This window comes from Ranitomeya variabilis, chromosome 1 (genome assembly GCF_051348905.1).
Source record: "Ranitomeya variabilis isolate aRanVar5 chromosome 1, aRanVar5.hap1, whole genome shotgun sequence".
Classification (NCBI taxonomy): Eukaryota; Metazoa; Chordata; class Amphibia; order Anura; family Dendrobatidae; genus Ranitomeya; species Ranitomeya variabilis.
The window spans coordinates 780,840,739-780,863,883 of NC_135232.1; the positions used below are offsets into that span (position 1 = coordinate 780,840,739).

Below are 23,145 nucleotides of genomic sequence, written 5' to 3' on the forward strand. Positions count from 1 at the left end.
GGTCCCTCCATCCACCACCCCTCAGTGTTTTTCCTGTCCCTATCGGGGACAGACGCAGAAGAGGTTTACCTGACATGTTCCACCGAGCTGGAGCTTCTGATGCCGGACGCAGGAGGTTTGGATCGGGGTCCTCGTCATCTCTCCCCCTTCATCCTGCAGGAGGTCCGGAGGCTGACCCCCTGCCGAACAAGGGGTTCCTCCGCCTGTCCAGATGAGTGGTGGCTACTGGAGTGAGCCGCTTCTCCTCCAGGGGGGCTCTCGGCTCCTGCTGCCCATCCCTGCACATGGCTCTATTACTCGCTGAAGATTAGGAGGCGCTTCTGATTAGAGGGATGATGCGCAGGCCTCTAGCACCCGTCGTGCATTCCACCGTGCAACGCACTTCCGGGTGATTGGGAAAAAAAAAGGTGCAGAATCTTAATTTAAAGGGGAACTGCCTTTTGACGATTCAGATGGAAGACAGGTGAGACAATACTATTTAAAGTATTGGCAAGGGGTATCTGAGGTTCCAGTTCATCTAGTCAGCCAGCTATGGAAGTTCAAACCGCTAGCCGGCCTGATACCCCTGCTGAAACCCTGGTACAAGTGAGTTTCTGTAAGTTTGGGTCTCGCACTGTCACACTGTCTGTCATCTACGGTATAATTCATAGTACGTTCCCTTGTTCCTTTATAGGACAAGAAAGCCCCTAAATGGTCCTTGACGCCATCCGCAACTAAAAAGAAAGGGAAAAAATGTGCCATGTGTAATACTAAACTGCCGGACACATATGGGGAAACAGTTATGCCCTGAGTGTATTGCCAAGGTGGTTAAAGATGAACACATCTCATTTATGACCGATATAAGGACCATAATAAGAGAGGAGGTTGATTTACCCCATAATCCTCCCGCATGGCTCCCATGCAAAAAAGACCACGATGGGAGATGGTGTCCAGTTCAGAAGGGGAGGAGTTATCAAATTACACTGACCCTGAGCAAGGGGAAAGGAAAGAATTTGTTGCAAATCCCTCAGAAGAAAAGAAGTACCTTTTCTCTTGGGAAGATACTGACGCACTATTATCAGCCGTCAGGAATACTATGAATGTGGAGGATACCCACCAGCCCCCTCCTCAATACAGGATTAAATGTTTGGAGGTTTAAGGAACCATATGAACAAAGTGTTCCCTGTTGGCTAGACAAGCAATATGTCACAATTCCACCCCTTACTGACAGCTCAGCCATCCAATCTGGTACAGGGGTGTGCTGAGCTGTCAGTGTTTTGATTGACAGCTCGACTATCCAATCTGAGACTGTGTCGGCTGTCTCATGTCTTCTCTATTCCAGTAAATGGCCATGCTTCCTAACGGAGCTGAGTTTCCCAGAACACTGCCAGACGTACAGTACAGACCAAAAGTTTGGGCAGACCACATTTAAAGATTTTTCTGTATTTTCATGACTATGAAAATTGTACATTCACACTGAAGACATCAAAACTGAGTTAACACATGTGGAATTATATACTTAACAAAAAAGTGTGAAACAACTGATATTGTGTTATATTCTAGGTTCTTCAAAGTAGCCACCTTTTGCTTTGATGACTGCTTTGCACACTCTTGGCATTCTCTTGATGAGCTTCAAGAGGTAGTCACCGGAAATGGTTTTCACTTCACAGGTGTGCCCTGTCATGTTTAATAAGTGGGATTTCTTGCCTTATAAATGGGGTTGGGACCATCAGTTGTGTTGAGCAGAAGTCTGGTGGATGCACAGCTGATAGTCCTACTGAATAGACTGTTAGCTGCTTTTTGTTGCCATAATACAAATTCTAAGTAAAGAAAAATGAGGGGCCATCATTACTTTAAGAAATGAAGGTCAATGAGTCTGAAAAATTGTGAAAACTTTGAAAGTGTCCCCAAATGCAGTTGGAAAAACCATCAAGCGCTACAAAGAAACTGGCTCACATGAGGACTGCCCCAGGAAAGGAAGACCGAGAGTCACCTCTGCTTGTGAGGATAAGTTTATCCGAGTCACCAGCCTCAGAAATCGCAGGTTAACAGCAGCTCAGTTTAGAGACCAGGTCAATGCCACACAGAGTTCTAGCAGCAGACACATCTCTACAACAACTGTTAAGAGGAGACTTTGTGCAGCAGGCCTTCATGGTAAAATAGCTGCTGGGAAACCACTGCTAAGGACAGGCAACAAGCAGAAGAGACTTGTTTGGGCTAAAGAACACAAGGAATGGACATTAGACCAGTGGAAATCTGTGCTTTGGTCTGATGAGCCCAAATTTGAGATCTTTGGTTCCAACCACCGTGTCTTTGTGTGACGCAGAAAAGGTGAACGGATGGACTCTACATGCCTGGTTCCCACCATGAAGCATGGAGGAGGAGGAGGAGGTGTGGGGGTGCTTTGCTGGTGACACTGTTGGGGATTTATTCAAAATTGAAGGCATACTAAACCAGCATGGCTAACACAGCGTCTTGCAGCGGCATGCTATTCTATCCGGTTTGCGTTTAGTTGGACCATCATTTATTTTTCAACAGGACAATGACCAGAAACACCTCCAGGCTGTGTAAGGGCTATTTGACCAAGGAGGAGAGTGATGGGGTGCTACACCAGATGACCTGGCCTCCACAGTGACCAGACCTGAACTCAATCGAGATGGTTTGGGGTGAGCTGGACCGCAGAGTGAAGGCAAAAGGGCCAACAAGTGCTAAGCATCTCTGGGAACTCCTTCAAGATTGTTAGAAGACTATTTCCGGTGACTACCTCTTGATGGTCATCAAGAGAATGCCAAGAGTATGCAAAGCAGTCATCAAAGCAAAAAGTGGCTACTTTGAAGAACCTAGAATATAAGACATATTTTCAGTTGTTTCACACTTTTTTGTTAAGTATATAATTCCACATGTGTTAATTCATAGTTTTGATGCTTTCAGTGTGAATTTACAATTTTCATAGTCATGAAAATACAGAAAAATCTTTAAATGAGGTGTGTCCAAACTTTTGGTCTGTACTGTACATTCATCTTGTGAGGTTTGTGCTTAGAGCTCTTCTGTGTCTTGAGTTCTGTTTGCTTGATCTGTTGCCTGATCTTGGACTTTGTTCTTACCATCCGCCTGTTTAACCCTTTTAGCTCGGGTGGGGGGGTGGAGAATCCAAAACTTTCTTCAGGCATGGACAGCGGTATTCAAGAACCCATGGATATTGCAAACGGTATCAGAGGGATACAAAATACGATTTGTGCAGATACCCCAGGGAAGATTCCATCTGACAACTACTCAGTCTCCCCAGGTTTTAGGAAGGCTGCTGGCAGACGTAAAGAAGTTGATGGATTCAGGAGCAGTGGTTCCAGTGCCGGAGTCAGAATGGGGTCTCTGTTACTATTCGAGCCTGTTCTCAATAAACAAACCCAGGGGAGACTATCACACCATAATAAATCTGAAGTCCCTAAACAGATGGGTATCCTACAAAAAATTAAATATGGATTCTATAAGATCTACGACTCCATTGATCAAGGGAAATATGGTAATCTGTACGTTAGATCTTAAAGAAGCTTATTATCATGTGCCTTTTCATCCTCACAGCCAGCTTTATCTAAGATTTTAGTTGGTAGAGGATTGCAAAATTCCGATCAGTGACCACAGTACATTTGAAGGGGACTCAGAATTTGGTAGCGGACTTTCTCAGACGAAAAACAGTCCAACAGTCAGAATGGGGGCTGAATTGGGAAGAATTCAGTCACATAATATGCCGATGGGGTTCCCCCCAGGTGGAACTGTTCGCTACAAGAAAAAATTCAGATGCAAAGAAAGTGAGTGAAAAGAATCAGGGAGACAGGCCGACAGGAGTAGACCTCTTATCTCAAAAATTGAACATGGACCTGGCGTATGGTTTTTCCCCATTTCCTCTAATCCCAGCGGTGCTGAGGAAGATACTGGAAGAGCAAGCCAAGGTGATCATAATATTACCATTTTGACCCAGGAGCTGGTTTCTTGTACTAAGAAGGATGGCCATAGAAGATCTCCTCATGCTTATAGAGAGGCACAATCTATTGGTCCAGAGGCCAATACACCATCCCAATGTGAAGCTCCTACAGTTGACTTGCTGGATCCTGAGTGGCAGATCTAGAGGTCTCTCGGACTCTGTCATAACAACAATACAAAAAAGTAGAAAACCGGTAACATCGGCGATATATACTAAAATATGGAGAAAATTTTGTGCGCAATGTCCCGTGGCGACAATGGTATTATCGAAGCGTTATATTCCCAAAATCATAAAATTCCTCCAAGCGGGGTTTGAGAAAAGCCTAAGACCCAGCACTCTGAAAGTGCAGATATCTCCTCTGAGTGTTTTTATGGCCTATCCACTAGCAGGACATCCATGCATTGAACAATTCGTGAAGGCCACAGGCAGAATTTGACCCACGGTTAGAGCCTATGTCCCACCTTGGGTTATGCACACGGGCTTAAATGGATTATTCAGATCACCATATGAACCACTTGAGGATTCAGACATAAAATCTCTCTCCCTTAAAATTACATTCCTGGTTGCCATAACAATATCCAGGAGGATTGGGAAATACAGGTGTTTTCCATAAAAAGCCCATACTTAAGGATCATAGATGAATGCATTATTCTTAGATTAAACCCTGTGTTCTTGCCAAAATTAGTAACGTCCTTTCATATGAGTCAAGAGGTAGTCTTGCCTTCCTTCAGCCAAGACCATAAAAATAGCCAGAAATGGTCTTTTCATTCCCTAGATGCCAGAAGAGTAGTCCTCCAGTACATGGAATCCTCAGAGGACTGGCAAATAGATCCCAATCTGTTCATACAGTTTTGAGGGAAAAATAAGGGGAAAAAGATGTCAAAAGTGACGTTGGCATGATGGGTTAGATCAGTGATCAGCCTGACCTACACATCAGAAGGGAAGTCTCCTCCAGTCAATATCAGAGCCCATTCCACGAGAGCAGTAGCCACATCTTGGGCAGATAAACCACCTTATTTTTTGTACATCCCATCACATATTTCCCTTGGGTACAAAAAATGAATTGAAGTGACCACAGATTTCTTGTAAAAAAAAACAAAAAAAACATTTTTATTAATTCAGTCCAATTTTTTTCTTTTAAATTCAGTAACTAAGGTAACTGGAAAAACAGAGGTTACTCTACAAAATGTCCATCATATTAATTATATAACATCCAAAAACTTTGTCCTCAATATATACTAGCTAGATTCCCATGGAAATCCATGTACCAATATAATGACCAGTCATAAAATAAAGTGCTTAGTGCCGTGCATTGCAAGCCATCAAATGTGCAAAGAAGCATAAACGGTTAATATCCCTGTAATTGATAAGCAACAGAACCATCTTGTGGTTAAGTTAATTTAAAGCTAATATAGGACAAATCTTATCTATTTTAAAGGGAACCTGTCACCCCCCCCCCCAGGCGTTTGTAACCAAAAGAGCCACCTTGTGCAGCACTAATGCTGCATTCTGACAAGGTGGCTCTTTTAGTTATTGGTGCTGTAACTTCAGAAATAATCCATTTTATAATTTGTCCCAAATACCTTGAATCAGTCAAGGAGGCAGGCCTTCCCCCCCCTGCTGCAAACGCAGCACCGCCGTCGCTCATGTCCTCTTGGCGCCTTCTCAGCGCTGATTTCAAATGAGCCGGCGCCTGTGCTCTTTTCTTCTGCCTTGAGCAGGCTCAGTGAGCGCTGCCCGTCCGTCCTCATTTGCAGTCTAGCTGACTGCGCCTGTGCGGCCGCCCTGCCTGTGAGTCGCAGCCCCGCAGTGTCTTCTTATTTATTCTCACTGTGGGGCTGGGATTCCTGGGCATGCGCAGTGCATATCTAAGCCTCTCACTCATCTCCCTCCGCCGCCTTCAGACTGTGCGGCGCCAGCTGATCCCCAAACGCATGCCACGGCAACAAATGGCAGTTCAGGATTTGGATGGACTAGTAATGCTGCAGAAGTAAAAAGAGTCTTTAGTTTGTCAAACGCCACTTGTGCCTGTGGAAACCAGGAAAACATTTTGAGTTTTTTTGTGAGTGAAGTAATTGGTAAAATGATTTTTGAACAGTTTTTAATGAGTCTTCTGTAGAAATTAGCAAATCCTATAAAGCGCTGGACGTCTTTTGAATTTCTTGGGGTAGGCCAGTCAACTACCGCTCTGATTTTACTGGGGTCTATGCTCAGACTTTCTGAGAGATGAAATATGCCAGAGGTTGAGTCCTGGTTTTCTTCAGAGAGAAAAAAAAATAAATAAATTATATATATCTATATCTATATCTGTATGTGTGTATGTATGTGCGTGTGTATGTCTGGGATTGGCATCTGAACCGTCGCAGCTACAGCCACAAAATTTTGCACAGTCGCACGTCTGGACCCCGAGAGCGTCATAGGCTATGTTGTGAGGTGAAATTTTAACCCCGCGTGTTCCAATTCACCAAACAATTTTGCCCCTATCTACATAATGGGGAAAAAATGAAAGGAAAAGTGTTGGAGGCAAATTGACAGCTGCCAGATGTGAACAAGGGGGACTTAAAGAATGAGAGCGACGGCGCCAAAGAGTATATACTGTACAGTTGCTAAGGTGGGGCCCCGACATGGGATAATCGCCACACCACCACGGGGATATGAACACACACACAAAATGCGCCACACACTACCACGTGCTCGAACACATATACCACCCTCAGCGCACATTTCACCACACATACACCAACCTCGCCACATAAAAGTCGAAACACAAAAGTCGCCGCTCAAAACTCGCCACGCGCAAAACTCTCCACATGCAAAACTCTCCACATGCAAAACTCTCCACATGCAAAACTCACCTCATGGAAAACTCGCCACACGCAAAACTTGCACACGCAGAAAAATTGCCACATGCACAAAAGTTGCAACACATGCAAAAGTTGCCTCACACAAAACTTGCACATACTCAAAAGGCACCACACATAAAACTCGCCATGCGCAAAACTCGCCATGCGCAAAACTTGCTGCACACAACTTGCTACACTAACCTGTCACATGCAACTCGACACACAAAAAGTTGCTACACGCATGTCGCCACACGCAACTCAACACACACAACTTGACACACGAAACTCGCCCTAAAACACACACAAGTCTGGTATTATCCTTCAAAAATAAAAATCTGATTAATAAGCAGACAAACTACAAGAGCAACAAATGTACCATATAGGAATCCGGCAGCTGTCAGTCACATGACCAGTCTATTATGTGTATGTGTGAGCTAATATATACTGCCAGGGGGTGGGCTTACTGTTGGCTGGGGATTTATCAGGCTGCCAATTTAGCTTACAAATACTGTGGTAAAAATACTGACCAAATAACGTGTGAACGAGGGCTAATACAGCAGGAGATGACATACAGATATATACTATATACAGGAGAGATGACACACAGGTATATACTATATAGAGGAGGAGATGACATACAGGTACATACTACATACAGGAGGAGATGACATACAGGTATATACTATATACAGGAGGAGATGACACACAGGTATATACTATATACAGGAGCAGATTACCTACAGGTATATAGTATATACAGGAGGAGATGACATACAGGTATATGCTATGTATAGGAGGAGATGACATACAGGTATATACTATATACAGGAGGAGATGACACACAGATATATACTATATATAGGTGAGATGACACACAGGTATATACTATATACAGGAGATTACATACAGGTATATCTAATATATAAAGCTGAATGTGTGTATGTATGTATGTATGTGTGTATGTCCGGGATTGGCATCTGCACCGTCGCAGCTACAGCCACAAAATTTTGCACAGTCACACGTCTGGACCCCGAGAGCGTCATAGGCTATGTTGTGAGGTGAAATTTTAACCCCGCGCGTTCCAATTCACCAAACAATTTTGCCCCTATCTACATAATGGGGAAAAAGTGAAGGGAAAAGTGTTGGAGGAAAATTGACAGCTGCCAGATGTGAACAATGGGGACTTAAAGAATGAGAGCGATGGCGCCAAAGAGTATATACCGTACAGTTGCTAAGGTGGGGCCCCGACATGGTATACTCACCACACACGGGGATATGAACACACACACAAAATGCGCCACACACTACCACGTGCTCAAACACATATACGACCCTCAGCACACATTTCACCACACACACACCAACCTCGCCACATAAAAGTCGAAACACAAAAGTCACCACTCAAAACTCGCCACGCCAAAACTCGCTACATGCAAAACTCGCCATATGCAAAACTAGGCTCACGCAAAACTCGCCACACGTGCAAAACTCACCTCATGGAAAACTCACCTCATGCAAAACTTGCACACACAGAAAAATTGCCACGTGTACAAAAGTTGCAACACATGCTAAAGTTGCCTCACACAAAACTTGCACATACTCAAAACGCACCACACATAAAACTCGCCACACGCAAAACTCGCCATGCACAAATCTGGCTGCACACAACTTGCTACACTAACCTGTCACATGCAACTCGACACAAAATGTTGCTACACGCATGTCGCCACACAAAACTCATCTCACAAAAGTCGCTACATGCATGTCGCCACACGCAACTCAACACACACAACTTGACACATGAAACTCGCCCTAAAACACACACAAGTCTGGTATTATCCTTCAAAAATAAAAATCTGATTTAATAAGCAGACAAACTACAAGAGCAACAATTGTACCATATAGGAAATACGGCAGCTGTCAGTCACATGACCTGTCTATTATGTGTATGTGTGAGCTAATATATACTGCGAGGGGGTGGGCTTACTGTTGGCTGGGGATTTATCAGGCTGCCAATAGCAACCAATCACAGCTCAGCTTCTATTTTGCTACAGTTAATTAATCTGAGCTCTGATTGGTTAATATAGGCAACAAAGACATTCTCGGTATAACAAAGCTAATATATATGTTAAGAAATGCTTCTATTAGCTTAGTTTTTGCCTTTTAATAATTACATTTCTATCTATTTGTTTTGTGTTTTTTGCGTGCAGAATAAATTTTTGTTAACACATTCTATTTTGCTAACAGCAGTCATTAACCCGGGCAGTACAGCTAGTGTGTGTGTGTGTGTATGTATGTATGTATGTATGTATGTATGTATGTATGTAAATATATATATATATATATATATATATATATATATATATATATATATATATATATATATATATATATATATATATATATATATATATATATATATATATATATATATATATATATATATATATATATATTATATATATATTAGTTCTCCTTCATGACTAACTGCACATGCCTGCGATGCTTCTCAAAGGAATCTGAAAATATAAGACTGTCTTTGAGATACACCGCAACAAATCAATCCAAGAAATCTTAAAAAACTTCAAAGGTAGCAGAGGCGTTGCTAAGGCCGAAAGGCATAACCACATATTCAAAATGTCTATATCTAGTTCTAAAGGCAGTCATCTCCCAGGTGAATTTGTATGAGATTATAAGTCCCTCTTAGATAGAGTTTGGTAAATATCTTGGCAGAACGCCGTCTCTCAAGCAACTCTGGAATTAAGGGTAGGTCATCAAACACTTGATCCATAGTTGTCATGAAGGAAACTAAGTTATTAAGGAGGTCAGAATTATTTTCTATGTAAGGTGAGGCCCATGCAAGAGCCTCATCAGTCAGGAGCTTAGTGATTAACAGAACCTTTTTGCAGTCAATGGTGAAGGTTGCATCTGAAAATTAGATATGGCATTGATTAACGAATCCACAGTAATGATAACAATCCCCACTGGATTTTGCAGGCAGCGGAATTTGTGCGTTTGAGTCCGGGCCTGAATTGCCTCTGTAATTCAATAATTTCTTTGTGCTGACCCAACACCTGTGTTTGCAACGTAGAACATTTTTCTTGGTATGTGGCACACAAATTCTAAAGTTCAGCAACTTGTTGCTTCAGGGTGGTAGCAACAGACTCCATTTTATGCTCAAGATTATTCTGTTATGGACTAACCTGGGTTGGAGTAGTGGTATTGCAACCACTAGGGGCAGCACTGGCAGGTTGCGTTGTCAGGAATAGCCAGGAGTCAGCACAGAGGAGCAGCAATATAATCTTGGATGAAGCAGTAGGTGAAAGGAAAGCTTGACTAAACGTACCTTCACACAAATCGACTTTACAACGAGAACGACAACGATCCGTGACGTTGCAGCGTCCTGGCTAGCGATATCGTTGTGTTTGACATGCAACAGCGATCTGGATCCTGCTGTGATATCGCTGGTCGTTGAATAAAGTTCAGAACTTTATTTGGTCGTCAGACCAGCGTGTATCGTCAGGTTTGACACCAAAAGCAACGATACCAGCGATGTTTTACGCTGGTAACCAGGGTAAATATCGGGTTACTAAGCGCAGGGCCGCGCTTAGTAACCCAATGTTTACCCTGGTTACCAGCGTAAAAATAACAAACAGTACATACTCACCTGCGCGTCCCCTGCCGTCCGCTTCCTGCTCTGACTGAGCGCCGGCCCTAAAGTGAAAGTAAAAGCACAGCGGTGACGTCACCGCTCTGCTGTTAGGGCCGGCGCTCACACAGTACAGGAAGCTGACGCCGGGGGACGCGCAGGTGAGCATGTACTGTTTGTTATTTTTACTTTTACGCTGGTAACCAGGGTAAACATCGGGTTACTAAGCGCGGCCCTGCGCTTAGCAACCCGATGTTTACCCTGGTTACCCGGGGACCTCGGCATCGTTGGTCGCTGGAGAGCGGTCTGTGTGACAGCTCTCCAGCGACCAAACAGCGACGCTGCAGCGATCGGCATCGTTGTCGCTATCGCTGCAGCGTCGCTTCGTGTGAAGGTACCTTTAAGACTGGGAGCTCAATAATCTCCCAAGGACGGAAGTGAAATGCCAAGTTTAAGGAGGGTGTTCAATCAGAAACAACACAGGTACTAGTATCTGGGTTAGCAAGGAACTGTCCAGCAAGCTAAATAGCTCAGAGGGAAGAGCTGGTGCACAAGAGCTGCTGTGATGCGAGTCCTGACACTTTGTATCCATGTAAATAACCCATGTATTCTTCCTGCATTCAAGATGACTGTGGTTCCAACTTGCCAGTATGCTCACCATGCGAAAGCATCAGCCATCTTGGATGCAGGACTGCAACGCCAATCTCTGCACAGGAGACAAATAGAGATCACCATATAGGATGACTGTAAATGAGAAATGTATAGTCGCTTCTCAGTGCCACAGTGGGGCGGATCTCTCGCCAGATTGCACAATGTGTAGATAGTTAAAAAGATCTTATACCTGATGAGACGGTTACTGTTAAAATCCATGTTATAATTGTGTAATCCTGATGGTTAATTGAGCATTTCATGAGCCCAGCTATAGAATGAAATCGCTCATGAGCCCAGGTGTATTAAATTTCCACCCACCCTGACTGACCGCTGCAGCTTATACTGAGCATAGTGAGATCTCAGCAGCAGTAGGGAGGAAGGTACTGAGGAATTGTCAATCATTATAGTTGATCGTTGGGGGACTGTATAATCCTTTCAGAAAATGTTCACCATTCTGTCATGGATTTTTAAAGTAAGTTCACCTGCCTCAATAGACCGAAGATATCTATTTATGTATGTAGTTTGAAATCTGGTGGCTTTTAGCATCTAAGTTTCAGCACTTCTTAAGATCTTTAAATGAACAGTTTATCAACATTTGTTTGAGACTAAAAGGATTCTGTAAGACTTACTTATATACGTCCTTAGACTTGTCAACGCTAAAATAATAAAACTGATCCTTACTTGCCTTCTTCTGCTATTCCGCTGCCCGCTTTTCTTTGTTGATGGGCTGCAACAGTGATATCTTGACTTCAGCACACGTGATCTTGCTGCCAAGCATTGGGCTCCGCTGTCATGCTGGGGTAGGCTACACTAGACCGCTGCGCCCTTTGATTGGCTGCAGTTTTCACATACATTTTAGTCGTGATCTACACAGATTGGGGCAGCACTCAGCATTGTTGGTTGAGATAATATTTATAAATAATTCTTGGAAAACTCCTTTCAACATATAGTCCGGCATAGGTAATTAAAAAAGAATACTCTTCTAGATCTTCATCCGGTAGGGATTGCTTGTGACCACTGCAAGTGGTGACTCGTTGGCCACCATTGTGGCTACTGACTCAAGTTCATTTTTATCAATAAATGCAATGTAAAGTGAATTAACAACAAAAATAATCTTAATAATATCAATATCTGATGTGACCACCCCTCCACACCAGCCTAAAACTATTGCACAGTACTGTACATACGTGGCAACTTGTAACAGCCTTATTGTAGCAGGAACTGTTCCTGTAGTCATTCCCCCTATTCATGCCATGCCTCTTCCTGAATGGCATGGATATAGGGAATGGCTGCACATACATAGAACTTTCTGACATATATAAGAAATATCTTCAGCTGCATGCAGAATAACAAGAAGGTGGTCCGAGAGCTGCCAGGAGGGGCTGGAGACCACAGGGCACAGCTGTTCATGAGGAATGGGGAGATGTACACATTACACATCTCATATTCTCTTTATTGTTTTTTTTCCTACAGAGCATTTAGAATTTATCAAGATGCGAAACCTGAAGTTACTGAAGTCTTTGCACTGTAGCTCAACTCAAGGTCTTGGCACTCCACAATGCTTCACTGTGCGGACAGACACTGGGACTGTTCTCATTGGATCATGTTTTGGCGTGGTAGAGTTGGATCCTAATACAGAGCAGGTGACTGATTTATACATTATTCTCGTCATCAGAAAATGTATTTTTTTTCATTATCCTCTGCATTATCAGCAATTGCTTTTAGAGGGTTGTCAGGTGAAAACAAGTTTATTACTAGGGATGAAGGGACACGTGGATGTTCGTCAGGATCAACTGAACTTTGGCCCAAAGTTCGGTTTGGGTACCATAACTCTACCCAAACTTTAACCCGAACCCCATAGAAGTTAATGGTGACCCAAACGTTAGTGTTGTAAAATGGTTGTAGTAGTTTTCCCCGCTCACTCTCCCTCCTCAGACTTCGTTTCGGAATTCCAAACACTAAAATGGACTTCTGTGAAAAGTCCGTGTTGAGAGTTCAGTCCCAGTACAAATCCCGAACTTTACAGTTTGGGTTTATGCAGCGCCCCAGAGTCTGGTCGTTGCAGTAACGTCGCTCTTCCACCAGGGGGAGTGATGGGACGTCTGATTGTGCTAAAAGAGTTCACCTGACCAGGTATCACAGTCACACACTACACTTCACACTCCGGCCACCAGGGGGAGCAAAAGGTCCTATCTACTAGGCCACTCCTCACATATGGGTAAAACTGGGGGTTGGATAGGAAGTTAGAGCAGAAAGCAGCCTGGGAGAGTTCCAGGGAGGACCTGTCAGGTGTGGGATCCTGACAGCGGCCTAGCACAGAAAGATTGTTACGGAGCCGTGCCTGCACCTCATTGCGGCGGCATCCTAAGAAAGGACAAGAAGCGAAGTATATTGTGGAGAGTGAGAAACAAGATCACAGCACAAAGGAGATAGAACCAGGAGGAGTCGTGCCCCAAGATCGGCAACATCCTTCTGAGGCGCGTAGCCGGTGGCCGGAACGCCGAGGAAGTAATAGACTCTACGCATTACTCTGAACTACGGCAGGGCAGTTTATACCAAGTTGGCTGTCCAACCTTTACACCTAATGAAGACAACGGAGGCAATCGTGGGAGAGGGGCGTCTCTAGGGTCCCTATAAAATAACTCCAGGCCTACCCCGTCATACGGGTGCGTCCTATCCAAACCATCTGGGGGACGGAGAGAGAGAACAGAAACATACACGACAGTTGTGAGGACTATCCCGTGGTGCTCAGCAGGGAAGTACTACAACACCCAGGCGCTAGTAGGAAGGCTACTGATTTCCACCTGCAAAGGGAACTCTGGATGTGCCTTCGGACCGGCCGGTCTCAGCCAGCCCTGTTAGCAGTGCCCTGGATTGCGGATGCCGAAGCCTTCAGTAAAAAGGTAAAGAGACTGCAACCTTTGTGTCCTCATCATTTACTGCGACCTACACCATCACCATCTATTCATCAAGGGAAGCCCTGGGGACATACTACTCCTGTGGGAAGTTGCACCATCTAGCTGCCATTCCATCACCCCAGCGGACCCCTAGCAGCGTCGGTCACCCTGACCGAATACCACAGGTGGCGTCACGAACACTAGACAAACAAGACCTATTAATTGGATGCCCCTCAAAGGGCCACGGACTGGGTCAGGCCACCGTGACATCCCCCGAACCGAAAGACCGGTACCGAGTACCCCATTGCCCTTAACGTGGGGGTGCTCCATTTACTCATCTCTAGTTATTCCCTATCTGCAAGATGGGTACTAACTTACTGAAAAGTGGATGTCTCACCTCTATCACATGCACCAATTGACATTGTTTCCTCTCCCCCTTTATTATTAAACTAAGGAGAGTCAGCTCACTGCAGCCTGAAGCCTCTTGTCAGCGGAATACACCGCACGGAGCCGCTCTAGTCCAGGCAGATGTAATCATGTAGGAAAAAATTAGTTCTCCAGCGATGATGAAAAAACAGGTAAGTATAAAACTTCACATTTATTTAAGCATATTAAAAGTCCAACTTGTTGGTATGACACAGCACTATAGAGAAGACAAACGCGTTTCGGCTAGCGTACCTTAATCATATGGTCAGGTCTGATGATAACTAAGGCACACTAGCCAAAATATGTTGGCTGTAGTGCTGCGCTGTGTCGTGCTGACATGTTAGACTTTTAATATGTTTAAATAAATGTTAAGTTTTATACTTAACTGTTTTTTCATCATCGCTGAAGAACTACTTTTTTTTTCTACATAATTGGGCACTTTTATCCTTTACTTTGTTGGTAAATTTAGATTGATATGGTTTTCGTATTTTTTATTTTTTTTTTTATATCTGACATTTGTTTGTTGACAGTTTAGAAAAATTTGTGATTTTTCAAGCTTTGAATGCTTTTATTCTTTAACGGAATCGGTCAGGTCCCCCGTATCCCAAGAACCACCAGCAGTTGTGTCTGCATTTGTAAACCCCCTGCCAAATAGTCCCTGTATTATACTGTATAACACACAAATAGATCTTTAGAAAAAGTATTTCTAAGGTCCGTTAATGATATCTAAATAAGGGCTTTGACTAGTCGAAGGGGCGTTAGTGTCCCCAGACTAGTCGGCCCACTTAGATGAGATCACGCCCCTGTGGGCGTGAGAACATACAGTGGGGCAAAAAAGTATTTAGTCAGTCAGCAATAGTGCAAGTTCCACCACTTAAAAAGATGAGAGGCGTCTGTAATTTACATCATAGGTAGACCTCAACTATGGGAGACAAACTGAGAAAAAAAAAATCCAGAAAATCACATTGTCTGTTTTTTTTATCATTTTATTTGCATATTATGGTGGAAAATAAGTATTTGGACAGAAACAAAATTTAATCTCAATACTTTGTAATCTATCCTTTGTTGGCAATGACAGAGGTCAAACGTTTTCTGTAAGTCTTCACAAGGTTGCCACACACTGTTGTTGGTATGTTGGCCCATTCCTCCATGCAGATCTCCTCTAGAGCAGTGATGTTTTTGGCTTTTCGCTTGGCAACATGGACTTTCAACTCCCTCCAAAGGTTTTCTATAGGCTTGAGATCTGGAGACTGGCTAGGCCACTCCAGGACCTTGAAATGCTTCTTACGAAGCCACTTCTTCGTTGCCCTGGCGGTGTGCTTTGGATCATTGTCATGTTGAAAGACCCAGCCACGTTTCATCTTCAATGCCCTTGCTGATGGAAGGAGGTTTGCACTCAAAATCTCACGATACATGGCCCCATTCATTCTTTCATGTACCCGGATCAGTCGTCCTGGCCCCTTTGCAGAGAAACAGCCCCAAAGCATGATGTTTCCACCACCATGCTTTACAGTAGGTATGGTGTTGGATGGATGCAACTCAGTATTCTTTTTCCTCCAAACATGACAAGTTGTGTTTCTACCAAACAGTTCCAGTTTGGTTTCATCAGACCATAGGACATTCTCCCAAAACTCCTCTGGATCATCCAAATGCTCTCTAGCAAACTTCAGACGGGCCCGGACATGTACTGGCTTAAGCAGTGGGACACGTCTGGCACTGCAGGATCTGAGTCCATGGTGGCATAGTGTGTTACTTATGGTAGGCCTTGTTACATTGGTCCCAGCTCTCTGCAGTTCATTCACTAGGTCCCCCCGCGTGGTTCTGGGATTTTTGCTCACCGTTCTTGTGATCATTCTGACCCCACGGGGTGGGATTTTGCGTGGAGCCCCAGATCGAGGGAGATTATCAGTGGTCTTGAATGTCTTCCATTTTCTAATTATTGCTCCCACTGTTGATTTCTTCACTCCAAGCTGGTTGGCTATTGCAGATTCAGTCTTCCCAGCCTGGTGCAGGGCTACAATTTTGTTTCTGGTGTCCTTTGACAGCTCTTTGGTCTTCACCATAGTGGAGTTTGGAGTCAGACTGTTTGAGGGTGTGCACAGGTGTCTTTTTATACTGATAACAAGTTTAAACAGGTGCCATTACTACAGGTAATGAGTGGAGGAAAGAGGAGACTCTTAAAGAAGAAGTTACAGGTCTGTGAGAGCCAGAAATCTTGATTGTTTGTTTCTGACCAAATACTTATTTTCCACCATAATATGCAAATAAAATGATAAAAAAACAGACAATGTGATTTTCTGGATTTTTTTTTCTCAGTTTGTCTCCCATAGTTGAGGTCTACCTATGATGTAAATTACAGACGCCTCTCATCTTTTTAAGTGGAGGAACTTGCACTATTGCTGACTGACTAAATACTTTTTTGCCCCACTGTAGCTTACTAGTGCCGGCGTCATCGCTAGCGCTGTACTTACCTCGCGTATGTGCACGGCTTCTTTCCCTCACTGCGCTCATCCTCTGAACCCTGGTGTACGCTTGCCATCTTCAGAGAGAGAGATAAAACAATAGAGTTTTCATCTTCACTAAGAAAACTCCCATGATGGGGTTTTTTACACTTCCGACTGCTGATTGGAAGTGTAGAAAACCAGATCATACGCGGTGTGCTTCTCCGAAGCCAGTAATTTTCACGAAGGGGAATTGGAGACAGTAGACCCCATAATTTGTTATGCAATTTCTATCGAAAGCAGTGGTCCCCCATTTGGGAAACTAAGTCTGCTCCGTCCGGTGTTATCCGTCTTTTTAGTGCACACAACTGTGGTCCTCACTCAGTCATTTCTCTCCTGCGGTATCACTTTTATCTGCCTCATTGGTTCCATTGTGGGTTTTATCTGAATTGCATTTTTTGGGAGATTTATATGGAAACACCAAGGCAAGTGATCAGCAGAGAGGACAGGATAAATGGAAACCAAGCCTTATTCCAATTTATTATTGACCAACAGAGCTGTATGAGCTGTATTATTTTTTTATTGCTTTTATTCAGATTTTTCAGAATGCACAAAAAACAGCAATTCAGTTATAGGTTGCATATATTTATTTTGCTTTGCTGACCGTTTTTATTTGAATTATTTTTTTTAAAGTTTTGACTTAACCCACTGTGGGACATGAATATTTTTAACTTTGAATGCTGGTCTCATGCACTGCAGTACTTGTGTATTGCAGTGCATGAGACCTGTCAGTTCTTCACTGACACAGCCAGTTAGACCCTGGCTTAATAGGCCACCGAATCCTGAGGTCATCACATGACCTAGGGTTGTGATAGAAACTATCGGAACATGCAATGACGATCGCAGGGAGCCAATAGTGTTAAAGAGAGAGCCCTCTTCCTCTTTTAACTATCTAGATGACGCTGTCGCAATTGACAGTGGCATCTTTGGGGCTAATTGGCTCTGTCATATAGCTGACACCTGCAGCATTTTCACCCACTGCGAAGCACTATCCAATTATCCCTTAGTGCCATGAAAAGCGGCACTGAGGAATAAGGCCCCTTAATGACTGCTGTGAAAAGGTTATATCAAAGGTTATAGAAGCTCTCTTGTTGTTTTTTTTTTTAAATTTCCTAAACTGTGTAAATGTTAGTGTATAGTGTCATTGTGTGAATACGTTGACCAATCGCTATCTTCCTATATTTCCAATTCTGTTTCGCTCCTCTTCTAATTCATGTGACAGCGATTCAGACTGTCCGGATCACACTGTGCTCTATGAGTGATCCTAAAGTCTCTTTAAGGCTAAGTGCACACGTTGCAGAATTGCCGCAGAAATTTCCGCGGCAATTCTGCAACTCCTGCCGTGGGTATATCGCATGTGGAATTGGCATGCATAATTAGCTTGCAGAATACTAGCGTTTTCCAAGCGATCTGTAGCATCGCTTGGAAAACTGATTTGACAGGTTGGTCACGCTTGTCAAACATAGTGTTTGACAAGTGTGACCAACTTTTTACTATTGATGGTGCCTATGCAGCATCAATAGTAAAAAGATATATAATGTTAAAAATAAAAAAAATGGTTATAATCACCCTCTGATGGCCCCCGATCTCCTCAGCGCTGCACGTGGCCGCTTCCGTTCCTATAGATGCTTTGTGTTCAGGACCTGCGATGACGTCGGTCACGTGACCCCGACGTCATCGCAGGTCCTTCACACACAGCATCCATGGAAACGGAAGCGGGCGCGTGCACCGCTGAGAGGCTGGAAGACTCCGGGGCCATCAGAAGGTGAATATATCACTATTTTTTTTAATTTTAATTATTTTTTTTTACCAATTATATGGTATATAATCTCCTCTCCTCCACCCTGGGTACCAACCGCACATGATCTGCTTACTTCCCGCATTGTGGGCATAGCCCCATGCGGGAAGTAAGCAGATCAATGCATTCCTTGGTGTGCGGGATCCCCGCGATTCCGCAAATTCAATGAACATGCTGCGTTTTTTTCTGGAATGCGATTCCGCTCAGGAAAACAACGCAGCATGTGCACAAAAAATGCGGATTGCATTCTATTAAGTAGGATGCTTAATGTATGCGTTTTTATAGCGAAAAACCGTGAAAAATCTGCTACGTGTGCACACCGCTTAACAGTGAGTCTATGGAGCCTCGTTGTAATTCTTCATGGGCTTATATTTTAACAGCCACTTTTCAGTCACACGGAGCGCTACGTCACTCAGTCTGAACCGTGATGAGGTGACTCAAGAGGAGCAGAGATATGCATGATTCTGGGGAAAACTGCAATTGGTGACTATATTATCACCCTAAATAAAAATTGGAAGTCAGGCCGCACCCTAAATTAATAACGTCTCTATGGACAACAGGGTGCCCGTCCACACCAGGGGATCCATCCCAGTATAAAGTCCAAATGCAAAAGAAGAAACGGACAGCACCACAGCAATTGTGACAGAACAGCTTACGCGTTTATTCTGCCATCTGCAACGTTTCGGTCCTGAGACCTATGCTTGATAAAGGTCTCAGGACCGAAACGTTGCAGATGGCAGAATAAACACGTAAGCTGTTCTGTCACAATTGCTGTGGTGCTGTCCGTTTCTTCTTTTGCATTTGTATATTATCACCCTGGCACTAAACTACACTGACATTTAGACATGTTTGGGGAGTAAAAATATTAACTGGAGTGCTTCTTTAGGCCACGTTCACACTTTCAGTATTTTACCTCAGTTTGTGTAAGCCAAAACCAAGAGTGGAACAATTGGAAGAAAAGTATAATAGAATCATATGCACCACTTCTGCATTTATCACCCACTCCTGGTTTTGGCTTACAAATACTGAGGTAAAATACTGAATGTGTGAACGTGGCTTTAAAGAAATCTAAGTGGTTAGACAAGGGGCTTTTACACTTGTCACCTCATCAGTTTCTTGCAGCAATGTCACAGGTAGTTGATGAGGCAGCTCCTTCCTGCAATAGCAGTTTTTTCTCCCATGTCTTTCTTGAACCATATTTTACTTCTAAGGCTTTTTTTGGTGTGATGACTTATTGACTTGAGTACCACCATTTATTTTCGTATATCATGTACTAAAAGCAGTAAAAAAAATGTTGAATAGAGGGAAAAATACACTTCTCTTGTGCTCTGGTTTTGTTTTTCCCTGTTGACTGTGTAAAAATGTCGTCTTAACGAAATGTTGTGGGCCAGTGTCATTATGGTGATACTAAATTTATGTACCGTATTTTTCGCTTTGTAAGATGCTCCGGATTATAAGACGCACCCCAAATTTTGAGGAGAAAAATAGGAAAAAAATTTTTTTAATAATTTGGGGGGGCTTCTTATAATCCATGTGTCTTATTGCTTACCAGGGGTTGTGGCTGCGGTGGATCAGGGTCCCAGGGTCCGTTGCTGGAGGCAGGAGTGGAGCATTGCTGCAGGCTGGGATGATGGGGTCTGCAGGGGGGCTTCGGTGCTGCATGGGGGCTGCTGTGCTGCAGGCTGGGATGAGGGGTGCTGGAGGGGGCTCTGGTGCTGGAGGGGGCTCTGGTGCTGCAGGGCTGTCTCCAGTGCTGCAGGGTTGTGTCCAGGGCTGTCTCAGGTGCTGCGGGGGGCTCTGGCGACATTTTGTGAAAGACCAGAGCCCCCAGCAGTTCGTCCATGCGTTCCTGTATGACTGACTCCGGGAAAATGGCCGCCGGAATCTCGAGAGATGAGATCTCAGCGCTGAAATCTCATCTCCCGAGATTCCGGCGGCCATTTTCCCGGAATTAGTCATACTGGAACGCATGGACGAACTGCCGGGGGGCTCTGGTCTTTCACAAAATGTCGCCAGAGCCCCCCGCAGCACCGGAGCCTCCAGCATCACCCGGGGCAGCAGCGGACAACCCCGGCAGCGGCGGCGGGCGGTAGCGGCGGCGGACACCCCCTCATCCCAGCCTGTAATGGTAAGCGGTATATCCGCTTTGTTAGACGCACCCACATTTCCCCCCCAAATTTGGGGGAAATAAAGTGCGTCTTACAAAGCGTAAAATACGGTAGATAATTTTATCTTTTACTACTTAAAAAAAAAAATGTGATTTTTGTGACCATATCTTAAAAACAAAAAACTTAATTTTGAGAGGTGCAAGAGGGGTTATATTTATTTCTGCAGGGTGATTATTCGTTTTTATTGGTTCTATTTTTGGGTACAAACAATACATGAGAACCCCGCAATCATGCTGCTTCTGTCCAACCACTAAGACGGCACTATTGGCCATTGCAGTGTCTACATTGGTGGGTTAAACTGCAGCAATCAGAACACGCTCTGATCACTGCAGTTACAGGTGGGTATTGGCTGTATAACACAGTTGGCACCCATTGTATATAGAGCTGTTTCGGCTCCTGAATTTGGGCCATTCACGCATATCCAACATGTGATGTACATAAAAATGTGTAAGTTTAAATCCTCCCCGTCTTCTCATTTGTAAGATTAAAAAAGTCTAAAAAAGATAAACATATTTATTAACGTTGAATTTGTGAAGGTCCAAACTTGCAAAATATTATAAAATATTTATCTGCTCAGTTATTGAGCAACAATAGCAGAATTGCTGTTTTGTGTTTTTTTTTTTTTTTTTTCTCATTCTGACACACATTTTGGCTGTTTTGTATTCAAACATGAACGAAGGCAAAAAAAATGACTGCGGCGCCATTGGGTTAATAGACTCTTTCGTAAGTGTGAGAAATTCCTTTATAACAATTATATGTTTGTGCATTTTTTTTTAAGATCATCACAGATATATCTTTAACAGTTGAGCATTTTCTACCAGATGATGGAAAGGGTCATGTTGTTGGGATACAAGACGTTCCTGATCAGGAGTCTGTGTGCGTTGCTACTGCCACTGGTGATGTCATCCTCTGTAACCTGAACACTGGCCAGGTAACTTTTATTATAATGCTGTGTTTAAACCACATCTCCAGATAAAGATTCATGGGACTTTGTGCAAGCTTCATCTTGTAGCTTTGTCAAGCATCCAGCGCAGATGCTCTGGTCTCTGTACATTCAGCCATCCTTGGATTGGCTGCATCAGTCATGTGCAGTGGCATGTAAAAGTTTGGGCAACCCCGGTCAAAATTACTATTATTGTGAACAGTTAAGCAAGTTGAAGATGAAATGATCTCTAAAAGGGTTAATGATAAAGATGACACATTTCCTTTGTATTTAGGCACAAAAAAAAATTCTACAAATTCTTGATGCAAACATAACACTATCTTTTCAACTTCAGCTTTTTTACAGATGGTGTTATATTTCCATCAAGAATTTGTTGAAATTTCATAGAATCCGTTCTTCCCTGTACCTGTGAAATGTTCGCCGTGCTATTGGCTGCAACCCCAAAGCATGATTGGTCTACCCACACGCTTAATGATTGTCGAACGTATCAAGCTTGTTTAGATGTTCTTTTCCATACTTCTGACGCTGAATTTTATGGTGAGGACGCAGGAGAGGTTTTCTTCTGATGACTCTTCCATGAAGGCCATTTTTGTGCAGGTGTCTCTGAACAGTAGAACAATGTACCAATGTACTGCTAAATCTTTCTGAAGGTCTTTTACAGTCAAGCTGGGGTTCTGACTTGCCTCTCTAGCAATCCTACGAGCAGCTCTCACTGAAATTTTGTTTGGTCTTCCAGTCCTTATCTTGACCTCCACTGTTCCTGTTAACTGACATTTCTTAATTACATCTGAACAGGGCCGGCGTTAGGGGCAGGCAGACTAGGCAGCTGCCTGGGGCCCCCGCTGCCCTAGGGGCCCCCAGCCAGGGGCAGACATACTGTTGATGGCACTGCTCCAGGGCCCAGAGGTGGAGGGGGGCCCCTGCAGGCAGGCCCGGTATCATGCAGGGTCGGGCCCCTCTCACTCCCTCCTGTAATCATGGAACACCGAGTGTCGGGGAGAGAGCGGGCGCGAAGTGCAGGAGATCAAAAAGGGGGCGTGTCATGCAGGGAGAGACGCTGGCCAATGAACGCTTTCCTTACCTCACAGTGACCAGACTGAGGAGAGCGCTCACTGGCTGCCGTCTGTCCTCCTGCATGGCGTGTCCTAATGGTGAGTGCTCACCTACAGTCAGGGGCCCCGGCTGCACAGCACATAGAGACAGCAGTGGAGGAAGAGCAGGACTTACAGGGGGTCTTCTGCTCCCAGGACTTACAGGGGGTCTTCTGCTCCCAGGACTTACAGGGGGTCTTCTGCTCCCTCCACTGTTCTG

General features: G+C 44.0%; 1 protein-coding gene across 1 annotated transcript in view; it reads left to right on the forward strand.

Annotated features, from left to right (window-relative positions):
• The window catches only part of ELP1 (elongator acetyltransferase complex subunit 1), a 162,852-nt gene that overhangs the window by 14,897 nt on the left and 124,810 nt on the right, over positions 1-23,145 (forward strand). The window contains exons 2-3 of the mRNA XM_077272515.1: positions 12,575-12,744; positions 21,670-21,822. Of these exons, the coding sequence (XP_077128630.1) occupies positions 12,595-12,744; positions 21,670-21,822 (303 nt within the window). The 5' untranslated portion in view covers positions 12,575-12,594. The remainder of the gene's footprint in view (positions 1-12,574; positions 12,745-21,669; positions 21,823-23,145) is intronic.